The 19,845-nt window shown below is 42.0% G+C and overlaps 1 protein-coding gene across 3 annotated transcripts in view; it reads left to right on the top strand.

Annotated features, from left to right (window-relative positions):
- The first annotated feature begins 5,677 nt into the window (after nucleotides 1–5,677).
- rbm42 (RNA binding motif protein 42) overlaps nucleotides 5,678–19,845 on the top strand; it is a 24,261-nt gene continuing 10,093 nt past the window's right edge. The window contains exons 1-9 of one of the 3 annotated variants that reach the window (XM_061673679.1): nucleotides 5,678–5,971; nucleotides 6,388–6,445; nucleotides 6,868–7,003; nucleotides 14,579–14,642; nucleotides 17,141–17,212; nucleotides 17,313–17,464; nucleotides 17,649–17,816; nucleotides 18,079–18,213; nucleotides 18,321–18,404. In XM_061673679.1, the coding sequence (XP_061529663.1) occupies nucleotides 6,390–6,445; nucleotides 6,868–7,003; nucleotides 14,579–14,642; nucleotides 17,141–17,212; nucleotides 17,313–17,464; nucleotides 17,649–17,816; nucleotides 18,079–18,213; nucleotides 18,321–18,404 (867 nt within the window). In that variant the 5' untranslated portion in view covers nucleotides 5,678–5,971; nucleotides 6,388–6,389. The remainder of the gene's footprint in view (nucleotides 5,972–6,387; nucleotides 6,446–6,867; nucleotides 7,004–14,578; nucleotides 14,643–17,140; nucleotides 17,213–17,312; nucleotides 17,465–17,648; nucleotides 17,817–18,078; nucleotides 18,214–18,320; nucleotides 18,405–19,845) is intronic. The other 2 variants (XM_061673682.1, XM_061673680.1) reach the window with 2 other exon arrangements.

The raw sequence follows: 19,845 nt of genomic DNA, 5'->3' as shown, positions 1-19,845 counted from the left end.
GCCAACTCGCAGCGAAAGCCACCTTCAAAATAAAGGCTTCCCAATAATACGGGCGTCAGTATTCTTCGGGTAAGGAATGAAACCAGCAAAGTTAATTTGAATCTTGAGATACATTAAAAAATTTACTTTATTTGATATTTTAAGAAAAATAAATGGTAATGGACTGCACTTACATAGCACTTTATCGACATCATCACAGCGCCCAAAGCCAGTGTCTTGCCCAAGGACAGTTCGACACGCGGACAGTCGTAGCAGGGATTCGAACCTGTTCTACCTACTGAGCCAAAGCCACCCCAACATAATCCCATTGGTATCGCAAGACAAGTCCAGATCTGTGTGATAGACCACCAAGGACTCCACGAAAAGAGGTTTAATGAAGATCAGATATTGTATTTCAAAATAAAAATATCTGAAAACTGCATATTTTGCTGTCATTACCCTGACTGAAAAAAATCTGTTAAATATTTTTAATGAGATATCGCAACAGCGCTCCAGTTCTGGGGGACACTATACAACGCCAGGTCTCCAACAAAAGAGGTCCCATCCAAATCTGATGTGGCATTTCAAAATAAAAGTCCACTGAAATTGCTATATTTCACTGTCATTACCACGGATTTAAACAAATCATTAAAAAAAATAATCTATTGAGTTATCGCAACACAAATCCAGTTCTGGGGGACACTACACCACCTTAGGTCTCCAACAAAAGAGGACCCATCCAAATCTGATGTGGCATTTCAAAATAAAAGTCCACTGAAATTGCTATATTTCACTGTCATTACCACGGATTTAAACAAATAATTTTTAAAAAAATCTATGAGTTATCGCAACACCAGTCCAGTTCTGGGGGACACTACGCCTCCCCTGGTATCCAACAAAGGTGGTCCCACCCAAACCTGATGTCCATTGATCCATTTTCTACCGCTTATCCGAGGTCAGGTCGCGGGGGCAGTAGCTTTAGCAGGGACGCCCAGACTTCCCTCTCCCCAGCCACTTCATCCAGCTCTTCTGGGGGGATCCCGATGCGTTCCCAGGCCAGCCGAGAGACGTAGTCTCTCCACCGTGTCCTGGGTTGTCCCCGGGGTCTCCTTCCGGTGGGACGTTCCCGGAACACCTCACCAGGGAGGCGTCCGGGAGGCGTCCGAATCAGATGCCCCAGCCACCTCATCTGGCTCCTCTCAATGCAGAGGAGCATCGGCTCAACTTTGAGCTCCTCCCGGATGACCGAGCTTCTCACCCTATCTCTAAGGGAACGCCCGGATACCCTGCGGAGGAAACTCATTTCGGTCGCTTGCATCCAGGATCTCATTCTTTCGGTCACGACAAACAGCTCGTGACCATAGTTGAGGGTAGGAACGTAGATTGACCGGTAAATAGCCTTTCGCCTGAGCTCCTTCTTTACCACAACGGACCAATACAAAGTCAGCATCACTGCAGATGCTGCACCGATCCGCCTGTTGATCTCCCGTTCCATTCTTCCCTCACTCGTGAATAAGACCCCAATATACTTGAACTCCTCCACTTGGGGCAGGATCTCATCCCCGACCTGGAGAGGGCACGCCACCCTTTTCTGACTGAGGACCATGGTCTCAGATTTGGAGGTGCTGATCACGGCTTGATGAAGCCAACAGAACCACATGCTCTGTAAAAAGCAGAGATGCAATACCACCAAAACGGACCCACACTACACCTCGGTTGCGCCTAGAAATTCTGTCCATGAAAGTTATGAACAGAATCGGTGACAAAGAGCAGCCTTGGTGGAGTGCAACCCTCACCGGAAACGAGTCCGACTTACTGCCGGCAATGCAGAACAAACTCTGACACCGGTCGTACAAGGACCGAACATCCCGTATCAGGGGGTTCGGTTCCCCATACTCCCGAAGCACCCCCACAGGACTCCCCGAGGTACACGGTCGAATGCCTTTTCCAGGTCCACAAAACACATGTAGACTGGTTGGGCAAACTCCCATCCACCCTCAAGGACCCTCACGAGGGTACAGAGCTGGTCCACCGTTCCATGGCCAGGACGAAAACCACACTGCTCCTCCTGAATCTGAGATTCGACTTCACGATGAACCCTCCTCTCCAGCACTCCCCGAATAGACCTTACCAGGGAGGGTGAGGAGTGTGATCCCCCTGTAGTTGGAACACTCCCTCCGGCCCCCCTTCTTAAAAAGGGGGACCACCACCCCAGTCTGCCAATCCAGAGGCACTGTCCCCGATGTCCACGCGATGTTGTAGAGGTGTGTCAACCAGGACAGCCCCACAACATCCAGAGCCTTTAGGAACTCCGGGCGAATCTCATCCACCCCTGGGGCCTTTCCACCGATGAGCTTTCTTGAGAATGTTTTGCTTCAGTGTGTCACCTACCAAGTGCATAATGACTAATCATAGTGATGATATTTTAAGGCACAAAACTTGAAGTCACAGTTATTTGAAACTGAAAAATATAGTATTGCACTTTAGAATTGAATCAATTTATGAAGACCTAGGAACCATTCCATTTTTTTACAGGAGCATAATAATTCTCATAATTATCCTTTGTCCCCACCACTACAAAGTCTTTCGTATTTTTACACTTTCAGATTCATTCTGTGTGCCGAATTGTACCCCCAAGTGGTCCGGTTCTGTCCCGCGGCCCGCCATTTTGACATCACTGTACTAGAGGAACCAACTGTTTTAAACTCAAAGCCAGATCACATGGGATTAAGACTGAACAATGACTTGATTGTATTTGGCCATTATAAAATAATTTTGCGTGTAGAATCTGCTGATTTTGGCATAGGCCTAAGGGGAATTCCCACTGTGAAAGCTGAAACCAAACTCCAAACAAAGAAGTCTTTCTGATTTAACAAAATTTCCCCCCTCTTAACTACTGTCCTCTGATTGTTGTAAGTTGTTTCGCTAACATTCTCATACTATGAATATGAATCTGGAATCAAAATTATCAAATTAAATTCGAATATAAACCTTAAATAAAAATGTAAAATCCATCCATCCATTTTCTGAGCCGCTTCTCCTCACTTGGGTCGCGGGCGTGCTGGAGCCTATCCCAGCTGACATCGGGCAGGAGGCGGGGTACACTCTGAACTGGTTGCCAGCCAATCACAGGGCACATAGAAACAAACAACCATTCGCACTCACATTCACACCTACGGGTAATTTAGAGTCTCCAATTCATGCATGTTTTTGGGATGTGGGAGGAAACCGGAGTGCCCGGAGAAAACCCACGCAGGCACGGGGAGAACATGCAAACTCCACACAGGCGGGACCGGGGATTGAACCCGGGTCCTCAGAACTGTGAGGCTGACGCTCTAACCAGTCGGCCACCGTGCCGCCAAAATGTAAAATATGTATCTAAATATAAATCTTAAATCAAAATGTTAGCTATAAATCTAAATCCATCCATTTTCAACACCACTTATCCTGGTTAGGGTCGCGGGACGCTGGAGCCTATCCCAGCTGACTTTGGGCGAAAGGCGGACTACACCCTGAACTGGTCGCCAGTCAGTCGCAGGGCACATATAGACACGGACAACCATTCGCACTTACATTCACAACGTCACTGAGTGGGAACTGAACCCAGGCTGCCTGCACCAAAGTCAGGCGAGTGTACCACTACACCATCAGTGACTATAAATCTAAATCTAAATCATAATTCTAAATGTTAAATATATATCTAAATATAAATCTTAAATCTAAATGTCAACTGCACTGAACAAAAATATAAATGCAACAGTTTTGTTTTTGCTTCCATTTTTCATGAGCTGGACTCCAAGATCTAAAACTTTTTCCACATACACAAAAGGCCATTTCCCTCAAATATTGCTCACACATCTGTCCAAATCTGTGTTAGTGAGCATTTCTCCTACAACAATATTTGAGGGAAATGGTCTTTTGTGTCTGTAGAAAAAGATTTAGACCTTTGAATCCAGCCCACGAAAAATGGGAGCAAAAGCAAAAGTGTTGCGTTTATATCTTTGTTCAGTGCATATATCTAAATATTAAATGTAAATTTAAATATTAAAGCTAAATGTTAAATATATACTATTTATAAATCGAACAGTCGTGCAATTTACACTTTATTCAGCACAGTAGTTCTAAGAGAGTCAAACACTGCAAGTTTCACAAGGTTCACTAAATTAAACACTGAATGGGACCTCAGGTTAACCTTAAGCCAACCTTCAAGATTCAGTTTCTGCAGTTTATCTTTATTGGAAAAGAGGTTGTTGTTGGTTGATGTGCTCTGATCATTTTGTCTGTAAACTGTCTTGGATCTAACAAAAGTAGAAGTGTAGTTTTGCAGTCACTGTCAATAGCCAGGTTTTATTCAACATCCATCCATCCATTTTCAACACTGCTTATCCTGGTTAGGGTCACGGGGTGCTGGAGCTTATCCCAGCTGACTTCGGGCAAAAGGCGGACTACACCCTGAACTGGTCGCCAGTCAGTCACAGGGCACATATAGACACTGACAACCATTCGCACTCATATTCATACATTCACTGAGTGGGAACTGAACCCACGCTGCCCGCACCAAAGTCAGGCGAGTGTACCAGTACACCATCAGTGACTTCTATACAATGTGACTGAAGGAAAGTAGTGTTTCTACTGAATTGCCTTGTTCATCAATTTAAAAATATGTTGAAGATACATGTAATTATAAAATTTTCTACATTAAATATTCATCCATCCATTTTCCGTACCGCTTATCCTCACTCCTCGCTCCTCACTCCATCGTGCTGGACCCAATCCCAGCTAACTCTGGGCGAGAGGCAGCGTACACCCTGAAATGAGGGGAAACTACGATCATGTGTCCTGGGCCAAAAATGGGTTTGACACTCCTGCTGAGGTTTAGTCAAAAACATTTAGCAGTGTTGGGGAGTAACTAATGACATGAAATTAAATTCATCCATTTCCTTTACCGCTTATCCTCACTAGGGTCACTGGGGTCTTGGAGCCTATCCCAGCTATCTTCAGGCGGGAGGCAGGGTACACCCTGAACCGTTTGCCAGCCAATCGCAGGGCACACGAAACAAACAACCATTCACACTCACAATCACACCTACGGGCAATTTAGAGTCTCCAATCAACCTACCTGAAATGAAATTATGTAATTTCATTTTAAAAAACATGTAATTGTAATCCATTACATTACTGGGAGAAAATGTGTTATTAAATATTTACATTTTAAAAATAGCCACAACTTTTTTATTTGTCATATATATGAAGCGATATTGTCTAAATTATGCACGTGTGTCATTAGGTCAACATGGTATCATGTTTTTCACATGCTGTATACATAAGAACAAATATGTGGTTAAATCTCAAATAATGATCCATGGTTTGAAAGTACTTTTTTTTTTTGAGGAAACATCCAAGGATCCCGTTTATGCATTCATTCAAAATTAAGAAAAGTAATCAATATGAAATCAAATGTAAATAGTTATATTACTTTGAGAAAGTATTGAAATAGTTACACCACTATAACCTATTCAACAGGGTAACTTGCAATGTAACCAGTTACATTTCCAACATAATTTTATCCAACACTGCATGCAGGCCTACCGATACCGTACTGCAGCGTTTATTTCTTCCATACTCCACTCCACTAAGTGGCAGTAAAGTAAAGAGGAAGGGGCGGAAATGCAACTTGAACGCTAATGGTAGCGCGGTGACGAATGTATTGACGGTTTTCTGGTCTGCCGGTTTTTTTTTTGGTTTTGTTATTTATTTTTTTTAATTTTTTTTAATTGTATGAGTATTTGTAGTTGTCATGTACTATTAAAGTTCGTCATTGTAGTAAAAACAAGTAAACTATACAGCTCGCGCTTTACGCTAGCTTTATGATAACAAGGACGACTACTCACCACTACGATTTCATATGCTAGCTCATGCTCCTTTCCGCTTGCTAAAGCTCGACGAGACGACATTCGATTTCACGTAAAAAAATTTGAAGTTGCAAATAAAGGTAAGTGGAACTCAAACGACTTAAGGTTGACTGCACGAGTGTGAATAAATGGTGCTCATTTGATAAACTAAATTTGGGTTGATGAGGACAGGAGGTATGGAAATGAAGGGATAGTGGCCAGTAAACCACTTTAAATGTGACCATACTTAATTGTTATTTGTGTGTGTATAGAAGTGATATGAAAACATTTGGTGTGACGCAAATATCCCACCTTGTGTTCAAAACTCGCCTCGGCGATAAACTTGAACACAAGCGCCCATTGAACGCCGACAAAACGTTTTTCATCACATGGTGTCAGCAAGTAGACCTATGGTTGTACTTGGAATTTCTAATTAGTTGTGATTTTACAGAGTCACAGGTGTCTGAAAATGTTGAGGATCACCTGCCAGGTATTCTAATGACTTTCTGTGTCCTAGAAATGGCGTTAAAATCAGGAGAGGAACGTCTGAAGGAGATGGAGGCGGAGATGGCTCTGTGAGTTATAATTGGTCACAAAAGCAATATTAACATAAATACACTTGTGTTAATATATGTACAGCCAACAAGAAAACAGTAACAACAAAATCAAGATATTTCAGTTTTTCTTTTTTAATATATCTGCAAAAATTTCAACAATTCTGTTTTCATTCTGTCAATATGGGTTGCAGTGTGTACTTTAATTAGGAAAAAATGAAAAATGATTTTAGCAAATGACTGCAATATAACAGAGTGAAAAATTTAAGGGGGTCTGAATACTTTCCGTACCTACTGTGTGTGTGTGTGTGTGTGTGTATATATATATATATATATATATGTGTGTGTGTGTGTGTGTGTGTGTGTGTGTGTGTGTGTGTGTGTGTAAAGGTATCCAATCCTCGTGCAAACTCTACACGTTTATCCATATCTATTATGAATAGGTTTGAGCAAGAGGTTCTTGGTGGCCCAGTGCCACTGTCAGGAAACCCACCTGTCATGGAGGCGATACCTGTAGCTTTGGCTGTCACAGCGCTACCAGTAGTCCGACCAATTATTGGCACCAACACCTACAGACAGGTTTGTATCCTTTCCTTAGTTAAGCGCTAATAACCTCTGATTCTTTTTATTTATTTATTTATTATTTTTTAAAATTCAACGCAGATGCATGCTATGGTCCAAAGTATAAAGACAAACCTTCATTTAGCAGTTTGAGCTGCAGACCTTTAATTTCAATTTTGTGGGAGTAGTTTGACGTAGGCATTTTTGTACATCAGTATGACTATTCCCCAAGTGCACAAAGCAAGGTCTAAAAAAGCATGTTTGGAAGTGAACCCTATGTAATCAACTTATAAAAAGATGTTGTTTTTTTAACCCTTTTGAGGAAGGACTAGGGCTGGGCGATAATACATTATCAATATATATTAAGATAGACACGTGATCGATATCAATAGAAAATACGTTCAATTAAATGTTCAATGGAAGAAGAAAAAAAACATGCCAGTGATGTGGCAAGGTATTATGTTACAACAGAGGCTTCAGGGCTCACCTCCTTTTTCCTTTTGCCTGGTCGCTGTCAATGTATATTAAGGAGGTAGAAGCTAAGAAGAGAATTGAGATCTACCCTCAGCCTCCTGACCTATCACGACCCAGCAAAGCAAAATTGGTTGTCTTCAAACTCACTCGCTATTTTCTAGCGTAGAAGTGGAGAAGTGATTTGTTTTGTCATCAAGTCTCAGAACATATTTAAAAAAAAAAAGAATGCCGTGCACTGAAAAACCATACAAACCTTTTTGACCCAGCCCCCATTTACCATGGTTTTGCATGGAACTCAGCATTTTGGCACGAAAAGTAACTTCACACAGCATCGGTGATTTATTTTTTAAATGAATGGAACCAAATGCTATAAAACGCTGATTCTCTACCCACCGATGAGACACAATATTAGTTTTAGTGTGTGGTAATGTGAGACAACTTTTGTGAATTTGATCCCAATTCATTGTGATGTAAAGTTGCTACGGTGAAGTTTTAGCCCAATGTTAAGCTTTTTTCTTTTTTGCCATCGGCGCTTACGTTGGTTTGAAGACTAAAATAAATGCTAAAAACCACCAATGCAAAAGTGCAAGCAACCGTTTACCTTGTTAGCTGTCTCAATGTTGGCATAGATGTATTTTATTTTTTCACTCACCCAGTTGACTTGAGAGTTGACTTGACTGAAGCTCCGCGCTTTGTAGGCTGCGGCTCGGAGCGCGTCAGACGCTACACATCGGGAAAAACTCCTTTGCACAATATAATCTTATTCCAAGTGTTGCACTGAGGCGACTAGTCATTCATTTTAACAACGTTAAGACACTTTTGTTCGCTGCCGTTGGGCACAAGCACGTCATCGTGCCCGTTCTTCTTCGTTGGTTTACACCGCTTCTTCGTTGCTTTTCAACACTTCTTCTTCGCGGCTGGAGGACTAGGCATCAAAACTGGGAACCGAAAGTTTAAAATTTGAACGGTTCCGGGAGAACCAGAATGTTAGTCCCGGTTCCAATCGATTCTCGATGCCCAACCCTAGTCTTGGGTTGTTACACGTGCCTCTCAATTTTTATAGGCGTAGGTCAAACGTCGTTAGGGGGCCAATTCTTTATTTTATATTTGTAGGAGGTGCTAATGTTTTTAGGAGAAAAAAAAGCAATTTTTTAGTAATTGCGTATAACAACTTTAAAATATATGTTAAAAGGGTGATAAGTAATCACTGCACTGTTTGTTGACATGGTGTATACCACACTAAACATGAACCAGAGGAAGCAAAGGAGAGAGTTGTCTCAGGAGAGTAAAAAGAAAATCACCTTTGTGCTTGTCTATAAAGGCTATAAGAGCATCTCCTTGCAGCATAATATTCCTTTAACTACAGTTGCACATACAGTATTATTCAGAAATTTAAGATCCATGGGACTGCAGCCAACCTCCCTAGACGTGGCCGCAGGAGGAACATTTATGACAAATTGTAGAGATGGATAATACGAATGGTAACAAGAGGCCAGAACAACCTCCAAAGAAATTAAAGGTCAGATGACAAAGATGTTATGGAGTCCGTTAAAATTCATATTTGCATTGTTTATATGTTATGTAATACATGCACGTAACGTCCAGCAAGTTTTCAACCATAGTTTAGCTAAAAATTAGGTTTTTATTAGGCTTTACACGATCAGGATTTTTGGGGCTGATCAGCAGCAAGTTTAAAAAAATCAGCAAGTTTAAAAATCATCAGCAAGTTTAAAAAAAAAAAAACGATAACCGATCACTAATCCCATCACAAGCTGGAGCAATGTGTACATTTACATGACTTGTTCATTTTTTGTATATACTTGTGTACCGTATGACTTCTTCATTTATTGTATATACTTGTGTACTGTATACTGAGTACTGTATCCATCCATCCATCTTCTGTACCGCTTATCCTCACTTGGGTCGCGGGCGTGCTGGAGCCCATCCCAGCTCAAAATTATTCTCTAGCATTTTAGACAAAAGTTAAAACATCAATGACCTCTAGGGGGGTATTCAAGGATTGGTCACTGACATAAGTTTAGGTCAAATCAACATTACAACATGACAGAAATAACGGCTGCTAACTTACTGTAATTAAATGACTTTAACAAATACTGTTAATGACATGCTTACTCTAACTTTCTCACTGTCACGGCTATGTGGACGGGTATTGTCCAGAGTTTGCGTCCGTTTGGCTTTTCCTTTTTCTTTTTTTCTTTTTTCACACTACGTTGCTTGAACGCGGCATGCTCCTCCTTGTGTACATTCTTCAGATGTCCGATCAAATTTGTTGTGTTGAAGCATTTAGATGACGTTCCCTACGACTTACTTCAGTTGTGCACAGACTGCAAATAACTTGCATGTTGTTTGTCTGAGACACCGCAAAATAGTCCCACACCGATGACGTGTTTTTTAACCGACAAGATTTAAAAAATGTATTGTCAGATAGCAACACTACTGCGCCACAAGACACGTGACAAGGCTAAAAATAATCTAGCTTTTGGATTCATATGCGACGGCAATGCAGAGTTAAATGTCTTGTGCGGAGCCGATCGATGACGTCATTGAGCTGCTCGGCAAATTATGACATTAAAGCCGGTTAGTCAATTAGCATAAAATGCTAATTATTGGCCGATACCGATCAGATCGGCGTAAAGTCTAGTTTTTATGACTCATATTGAGTCCTCCCCGAACATACCTGAAGCTGAAGACACCGGGGTGTGGTTACTCTATCCACCACAAGGGCTACCAGAAGTGACATTGCAATTGACAAACACAGCGCGCTACATGCAATGGCGAGCAACGTGTTAGAATATGAGGAGGAGGAAGATTTTGACGTATAGGAGCACCCAACTGAACTTGGCATTGTCAAACCGTACATGTTTGAGATGATCAGGAGGTCTGAACAGTGACGGCGACAAGCAGCCAAGTAGCAGCTGTCCAACAGAAATAGTGAGTGGACACTGGCTCGATGTGACGGTATGTCAAATGCATGTCTTTTTATACAGTCATGGCTTGAAATAATGGCACCCCAAAGGAGCCAATATTTTTTAGCACGACTATAGGCATTATATATTCATATATATTTCAGTGACACGGCACAAGCTTTTACATAGCATGCAGTATTCCTTTATATTGTGTGCTCCTCGCTCGAGTTGCGTTATAACACGCCGCACAGAAAGTCTTTGCCGTCCGTGTCTGTTGGCTTGTCATATAGGCAAAAGTACAGACGACAGTACTGAAAAGTACTGCGTGGGTCTTTTTTTTCCTACTCCCCAGTGCAAAGGAAATCCTTGCCCCTTGTCTGCACCGCGGCACCGTGGTGGCTGCGAGATTTAGCTCTCTTGCTGGCGGTTGAGGAGCCAATGGCCGTAGGAAAAATAGTTGGCACCGCAGCTGGTTTCAGCCTCTACCTCTGTATCAAAGACTTTCTGCTAAGTCTTTCTCAAAACACGCCGGTTCGAAGTGATCAGCACAGTTTGGAATGCTTGCTAGGCACCCATCGCTGACCACGTTTCTTCCCGTCGAGTGCCTTTCCCTATCCACCATCGTTAAATCATACAAAAACAAATATACAAGGACAGGAACAACAGCATGGAACAATAGCACACAACGCCGACTGAACAGGCTGTTTAGCTCGTGTGACGTCACAGCGACGGATAGAGCCAACGACCGGAAGGCGCATTCTGCATCATATTTATCAATTTAATTGCTGTATATCTGCTATATAATCACTTCGAAATGGCAGATGTGGTTTGTAAAGGGGTTCTAGATCAAATCTTTGTCCTCTGATCTTTAAAGGTGAACAAACTCCAAGGTCAAGGTACATCAGTGTCAGATCGCACCATCTGTCGTTGTTTGAGCTGAAGTGGACTTCATGGGAGACGGCCAAGGAGGACACCACTGTTGAAAATAAATAATAAAAAAGCGAAACTGGTATTTGGCAAACTGCATGTTGATAAGCCACAAAGCTTCTGGGATAATGTCCTCTGGACAGAGGAGACAAAACAGGAACCTTATGGCAAGGCACATCAGCTCTATGGTCACATACGCAAAAATGACGCATACCAAGAAAAGAACACTGTCCCAACTGTGAAGCATACAGGAGGCTCTGTCATGTTCTGGGGTTGCTCTTCCACATCTGGCACATGATGTCTTGAATCTGTGCAGGATATAATGAAATCGCAAGACTATCAAGGTATTCTGGAGAGAAATGACTGCCCAATGTCAGAAAACAAGGACTCCGTTGCAGGTCATGGGTCTTGCAACAGGATAATCACCCAAAACACACAGCTAAAAATACCCAAGAATGGCTACGGGTAAAACATTTAACTATTCTGAAGTGGCCTTCTATGAACCCTGATCTAAAGCCTATTGAACATATGTAGAAGGAGCTAAAACATGCCGTTTGGAGAAAGCACCCTTCAAACCCGAGACAACTGGAGCAGTTTGCTCATGAAGAGTGGGCCAGCATACGGTTGTGCTCACCATTTTTTGCACCCATGAAGTTTAAGTACTAAATGCGGACTATCTCCTGAAGAAAATTAATCAAGTGAAACAGCATTTTTTATTATGGAGAACTTGTTTGATATGAAAGAGCAAACTGAAATATTTTCTGGACAGATGAAACAAAAGCAGAGCTTTTTAGCAATGCACACTAACAGTATGTTTACAGACAGCCTTTAAGGAACAGACAGTCAAGCATGGTGGGGGATCCATAATGCAGTGGGGCTGCTTGCCTGCATCTGGTACTGGAGGCCTTGACTGTATCAGAGGTATCCTTAAATAAGAAAATCTAGGTTTTAGAGCGAAATTTGTAACAAAACTTGATTTGAGGCGAAGGTCGTGGGTCCTCTAGCAAGACAAAAGACCTAAAGCACACATCCATAAGCACACAGGAATGATTGAAAATGAAAAAATGGCCAGCAATGAGTCCTATCTCAATCCAATTGAAAAGAAGAGTGGGAGAAAATACCACCGGAGAAGTGCAAAAAGCTTATAGATGGATACAAGAAACCGAACATGTCATTGCTGCCAAAGGGGGTGCAACGAAATATTGAGGGGTGCCATTTTTGCTGCACATGCATGTTTTTTGAGTTATTCATTTATTTTTTAATTACAATACCTAAGTTTAAAAAAAAAAAAAAAAATCTTTGTTAAATCACTTTGGACCTCCAATCCAAAAGATACTAATGATATGTTTGGTACATTTCCATTTAATTTCTGAAGGTATTATAGATATGATATGCAAAAAAAAAAAAAAAAAAAAGATAGTGTGCCAATAATGGTGACTATGACTGTACCTGCGGAGAGGTGCAGAAGTCTTATTGAAAGTTACAAAAATCGTTTGATTGCAGTGATTGCCTCAAAAGGTTGTGCAACAAGATATTAAGTTAAGCTTATCATAATTTTCTATCCAGGCCTGTTTCATGAGTTTTTAAAAAAAATTTTTTTTTTTTAATTTAAAAAATTTAAAAAAAATAATTCTGTTGAACCACAATTCAAAAGCAGTGTCAGATTTTCATTAAATTTTTGTTACTTTTATCAGATTCAAGTTATTTCTGTGACCACTGTGGTTTTTTTCTTTAATTAACAGAGGAGTACCAAATATTTTATCCACGTGTACAGTCTATAAGTATAAATATGCTGTGTTTTACAATAATACTTAAGTATATATCTAATTTCTAATGTAACTGTAGTGGATTGAGCTAGCGAAGCTTGCATTAATTTCTGGCAGTGATGATCGTTGCGGCAAGTTTCTCCGGGCACTCCGGTTTCCTCCCACATCCCAAAAACATGCGTGGTAGGTTGATTGAAGACTCTAAATTGCCCATAGGTGTGGGTGCGAGTGCGAATGGTTGTTTGTCTCTATGTGCCCTGTGATTGGCTCACAACCGGTTCAGGGTATACCCCGCCTCCCGCCAGAAGATAGCTTGGATAGGCTCCAGCAGCCCGCGACCCTAGTGAGGATAAGCGGTAAAGAAAATGGATGGATGGATGATATGCTTCTACCACCTCGGTCCTCTTTAACCGGTCGTCGGCAAGTGCGTGTTTGCCACAGCGACGACCGTCCCCTTTGGCCTTTCACAGCATAAGCTCCCGCTAAAGAGGACTAAGGTGGGAGGAGCATATGAATGTGGTGCAAATTAAACGAATGTGCAGTCACTGTGTAGAAATGACTCCTGCGATCAAACTCTTGCATGGGACGCAAGTCTGAACTCTGCATCAAAGGACACGACATCGCTGTCTAGCAGATGCCATGATATGGACCAGTCAGAGCCAAGCTGTTTTCCATATTCAATTTAGGGAAGATAAACGATCCAATAAGAGCAAAGCTCATTTACATGTCGCACAATAATCTGACCATTTTCAATGCCAGGCCCAAAAGACAAACTAGAATAGCTTCAAAAAGGACGTTTTCTGCATTTCCAACCAAAATGATCAAATAAATATGATAAAAGGATGTCAAAGGTTATAAAAATTAAATAGAAAAATAGTAATGAAAGGGGATCTTTTAAAGCCACAAAGAAAACGTGGCAGTTGCTTATTAGTAAGGACTTGGACTTTGCAACTGGAAGGTTATGGTTTGAGTCCCTCAGCAGATCAAAGAAATTGCAACTAGTTCTTGGAAAGATGTAAGTCTGCTTACTGAATGTCGAGGTGCCCTTAAGCAAGGCACCGCAACAAACATGCTACCAACATTGACATGCCTGAGTTGGAAGCAAATTCTTCCTTGTCTGGTATGTATAAACATGATCACTTTGTGTTTGCTGTTGTTGTGTTCCTCGCCATACTTTCAAACTCGGCCATTAGCAAACGTGAGCGATAGTCATACAGCGAGCAGAGCTGACACTCCAGTTTCAAAGCAGAAGAATTATTTTTTTTAAGCAAAAAAATGTATAGAAAATGCAATTCTGCTGGTTAATAAACAATTTTCTCGGTATGTCACGTTTGAGGAATTACAAACCGTAAAATGTTAATTACCATAATGACCAAAGAAGCTTCCAGAAAGCCAGATACCACAAATCCCCAAAACGTTATGCAGGTTAAATTAGAAGCTTCTATTTGCCTATTGAGGACCTCTGACCTCTGATCATATTTTTAACCCTTATTTCTTAGGTCCAGCAAACACTAGAGGCCAGAGGGGCTTTTGTTGGACCACCACCGACCTTTGTTGGACCAGGTAAGCGTAATTCAGGCCTGGGAACACACTGAACCAAATATATGATGTACTGCATTAGAGAGTAATAATTGGTGGTGTAATAGAATGCACATCATCAAATTGAGGACTTGATGCACTTTACCATAATCTCAGGTGCATGGGCCCCTATAAATACTAGACTAAGGCGGTGTTCAAACTGAATCAAATTGCTTCGGTTTACTCAAACTCAAGAACAAACACTACCATTCAAACTCACACCAAACAAGTGGAACAAGAGCATTTGGTCTCATTGACTCAAGAATGCTTTTAAATGCAATCAAAACTAAAGCCATGTTGTTTGCACCCAGCAACACTCAGGTTCCCTCCCTCCCAGTTAACACTCTTGAAAGTAACGCATACATGCAAATCAGTTGCCTTTTAGGCCATTTACGTAAATTGTATAGCTCCGATGAGGTTTTTCCTGTGTGTGTGTGGGGGGTTTGTTCATTATATTCACACTAGATAAGCCTGGCTCGCTGATCGTCGTGCGTAAGTGGCGGCCATGTTGGGGAGGTCGTCGTTACCATCAAGGCAACGGCGCGCTACTCTTGTTTACATATAGACGACCAAAAACAGTTTTCATGTATTGTAGTATTTGTCTGGGACTGTCTGCCCAAACGTGGATATTTCAGCTCACTTATAACTTGAGAAAACACCGTGCAGTAAATTGCAGATGTTTTTTTGTAGTTTTGACTGTGCATACACACACACATACACAGCAACATCAGAATTTGTACAGTCACATTTTATTTTGTATTTTTTTCAAACATTTTTTAAATTGTTGTTCATGCTGTGTTAAATAAAATCAGTTGCTCACTATTTACTCGGTACTTGAGTAATAAATTCACTGCATACTTTTTAAGTAATTTTTTGGAGGACTACTATTTTACTTGAGTCACATTATTGTCAAGTAACAGTACTCTTACTTGAGGACAGTGTTTGGCTACTCTACCCACCTCTGGAGCGGACATCCTCCATTGCTACTCTTACTTTTAAGCAACATTTTTGATTATCAGATCAGCCAGTATGGTATTTGTTGCGCTGGTCTTTTGTATTTACGCGTTGCGGTGCTGCAGGTTGTAGTCCCAAGTGGAACCGCGAAGCACGCATAACATCGGCAACAAGAGTTGATCTGGCAGTACATCCATCCATCCATTTTCAGAGCCACTTCTCCTCACTAGGGTCGCGGGCATGCCAGAGCCTATCCCAACTATCTTCGGGCGAGAGGCGGGGTACACCCCGAACTGGTTGCCAGCCAATCGCAGGGCACATGGAAACAAACAACCGTTCACACCAAAGGGCAATTTAGAGTCTTCAATTAACCTACCATGCATGTATTTGGGATGTGGGAGGAAACCGGAGTACCCGGAGAAAACTCACGCAGGCACGGGGAGAACATGCAAACTCCACACAGGCGGGCCCGGGGATTGAACCCCGGTCCTCAGAACTGTGAGGCCGGAAGCCACCATGCCGCCACTCCGGTAGTACATTTTTTATTAATTAGGAAACGCGGCTACAATTATGTAATTAGTTTACTGATGTTAATGTTAAATGTATTAAGCAACGATTATGTCACAACACAGAATGAACTAACTTCAAATTCAGAAATGGCCATTAAAAACAAAACATACTTAATATTTTCCTGGAGGTTGCATTTGGGATTAGCTTTTGGAGTTGTTAATAGTGAAAAATGAAGTGAAACACAAATTTTAGTCAATTATTTTCCGGAACGAGAGTGGTTAAAGAGGAGGATGCTATTCATGTGGCACAGCGTGAAACAGTCATCAGGTCCAGTTGGAGATGGGCCTGGCTCAAGTTGGAGGCCAGAACAAAAAAGCATAGAAATGAGGCAAATTTAATTTTAATATAAAATTCGTACATCAACATGTACTTGAGCGGTGTAAATAAGTTTTTCAGCGTGAAGAATTTTTATTTTTTTTGCCTTATTGTAGTCTTTAGAGTCTTCCAGATTGCTCATATTATGTTAAAATCAAAACAATTCTCTTGGGGTATCCCCCGAAAAAAACAAAACAATTTTTGTCACCTTTTTCATGCCTTTGGTGTCTGGTAAAGGAATTGCGTTTGTTGATACATATAAATATCTAGGCTTCCGGTTGTACCAAAATCTTCAACTTCACACATCACATTGCCATTCTGTGTAGGAAACTCAAGTTCACCTTAGGTTTTTCATATAGACTAAAGTCTTGCTTTTCTTTAGCTGTATGTAAATGCCTGCCCTTTTTCTGTCCCAGTTGGTGACACTATTTACAGATTGGCTTGTCCCACAGTTTTGGATAAACTTGACCGACTTTATAATGCCGCTCTGCAATACATTTCCAACTCAGGTTACAGGAATCATCATTGCACTGTATATATACTAATCTGGTTTGATGGACTTCACTTACAGTGCGCAGGATACAACATTGGCACACTAGATGGTTTGTTTACTATACATCAACTGTGCGTCATGTCTGCTCTAGTCCCTCCAGTACGTGCTCCCCCTCCTCCAATGATGAGACCAGCCTTCGTTCCCCATATTTTACAGAGACCTGGTAAAGTTAACAACCCCCCCCAAAAAAAAAAAGTTTTACTACTTCAGCATTCGAATTATTATTTTTATCACGTTTGTGTATACTTGATATGATGTTGCAGGTGGTCCGAGGCTCCATATCATCCGCGGCCCTCCTGTAGCCCCTCCTATGCCACGGCCTCCTCCGCCTCCACCCATGATTTCGACTTCCATGCAGGGCCAAACACCTCAGGGCCTTTCTCCACCGATCCAACACATGACTACCGCACCGCCGGTCAGTGTTCATGTAGACGTGTAGTGCGACAGTTCTTGTCCCTTGCCTGATATGTTCTGTGTAGGAACTTGATACGCCTCTATAGTGTACCAATTGTTCCGTATGCACTATTAGGATATGAAGACATATTTATATCAGTTAAGAGCATCTATTTGTGCCATGGCTCTGTTGTTGTTATGTTCAGGTCAGTGATGTGATGTCGATAGTGCCCTCCCCACCCACAAGAACAGGAGTCCCGACTTCCAACAAGCCCCCTACAATCTTCCAAGCAGCGCCAACTGTTTATTCTGCACCTCCTGTCACTGTTGCACCCCGAAAAAATGACGCAAGAGCTCAGCGGCAAGCCAGAATGGTACACTGTGTTTTAACATGTTAGCATTCAAAATGAAAGTTCAGGGTTCTCGTGTTTTACTGTACATCGTCTTGTGCCACCTCCAGCTTTGTTTGAATTACTTTTTTTATATAGCCATTTTGTATATACAGCAGTCATCTGCTAGCAAACAAACAGATAGACAACCAGACGCATCACTGGTTGTCTCGCTGATGTTTGGGAGGGGCCTGCTCAGTCAGTATCTGCAGTCAATGTGCTAAAGTTCTCTCTTTTATGGTGTCAGGAGGAGCTGGCAGCTCGGGTTGCCGAGCAACAGGCTGCAGTGATGGCAGCAGGACTCCTGGAGAAGAAGGAGCGTGAAGACAGCGGGGCCGTCATCGGACCCAGCATGCCTGAGCATGAGCCTGCACGCAATGAGGTACATACTGTGCACTGCGCAGATCTATACAAATTTCCAGAAAACAAAGCAAACATTCTATTATTATTATCCATCCATCCATTTTCTGAGCCGCTTCTCCTCACTAGGGTCGTGGGCGTGCTGGAGCCTATCCCAGCTGTCATCGGGCAGGAGGCGGGGTACACCCTGAACTGGTTGCCAGCCAATCGCAGGTCACATAGAAACAAACAACCATTCGGCATGACACTCACAGTCATGCCTACGGGGAATTTAGAGTCTCCAATTAATGCATGTTTTTGGGATGTGGGAGGAAACCGGAGTGCCCGGAGAAAACCCACGGAGGCACGGGGAGAACATGCAAACTCCACACAGGCGGGGCCGGGGATTGAACCCGGGTCCTCAGAACTGTGAGGCTGACGTTCTAACCAGTCGTTGTTTCCCAGTAAAGCCGCCTGTTATTATTATTATTATTATTATTTTTTTAATAACCTGTCCTTTTCAGCTGCAAGGCCTTGCAGAATGGTGGATCTGTATGCCTTTGTGCTGGAACAGTTTTGCTGTGCAACAGGGGAGTTTGAAATACTTCCTCTGTTTATTTAAAAAAAATTATGATTCTGATGTTTATTGAAAATGCAGCCGGACAGAAAAGGGTTTTAGGCAGAGGGACAGAGTGGACAGGGGGACTAGGGGTGAAAACCACAGCAGAACAATAGTGAGACAGTCTTGATTAATGAACATAAGCAAAGTACAAAGCAAACATTTTAAGGAAGACCTCATCTACAAACGGAGACATAACATTCTCAACTCCTTCACTGCCAACAATTTTCAAAGTTCCCCATATTTCCAGCAGTTTTAGAGCATTTTGACTGATTCTTCAAGACCCACAAGAGATTGTGTTCTGTGACAATGTAAACACTGAACTTACCAAAAGAAAAAGGTAGCTTTCACCAGAAAGTTTTTCTCTCTTTTCCCGCTCCTTAGTAATCAGCAGTAGAACATGGGTTGGTTTCACCAAAAACACCAGTTTCTGAGTACAAAGTAGGGCACTTGGTCATGAAACCGATCAAATTGTTTTTGCACCCGCATCAACGTCTTTGATTTTAAGGATCTGTTGATACCGAGCCCCAATCCGATACCTTGACAATACATGAAAAAAAATAGCACGTTTCCAAATTTTCTGAAATTGATGTATGTACACGGGCGGCACGCAGGATGACTAGTTGGCATATCTGTCTCAGAGTACTGAGGACGCGGGTTCAAATCCGGCCTCGCCTGTGTGGTGGCTTGTGTGAGTTTTCTCTGGGTACTCCGGTTTCCTCTCACATTCCAAAAACATGCACAGGTAAGTTAATTGAAAGACTCTAAATTGCCCGTAGGTGTGAATGTGAGTGTGAATGGTTGTTTGTCTATATGTACCCTACAATTGGCTGGTGACCAGTTCAGGGCATACCCCGCCTCTTGCACAGAGTTAGCTGAGATAGGCGCCAGAGACCCTAGTGAGGATGAGCGGTACGGAAGATGGTTGGATGGATAATATACGTACATACAGTGGGTACGGAAAGTATTCAAACCCCCTTAAATTTTTCACTCTTTGTTATATGGCAGCCATTTGCTAAAATCATTTAAGTTAATTTTTTTCCTCCCCGCGCGTTT

Source organism: Phycodurus eques, chromosome 4, assembly GCF_024500275.1.
Source record: "Phycodurus eques isolate BA_2022a chromosome 4, UOR_Pequ_1.1, whole genome shotgun sequence".
Lineage (NCBI taxonomy): Eukaryota > Metazoa > Chordata > Actinopteri > Syngnathiformes > Syngnathidae > Phycodurus > Phycodurus eques.
Note: the sequence above shows the minus strand (reverse complement) of the source record. Positions and strands in the feature narration are given on the sequence as shown.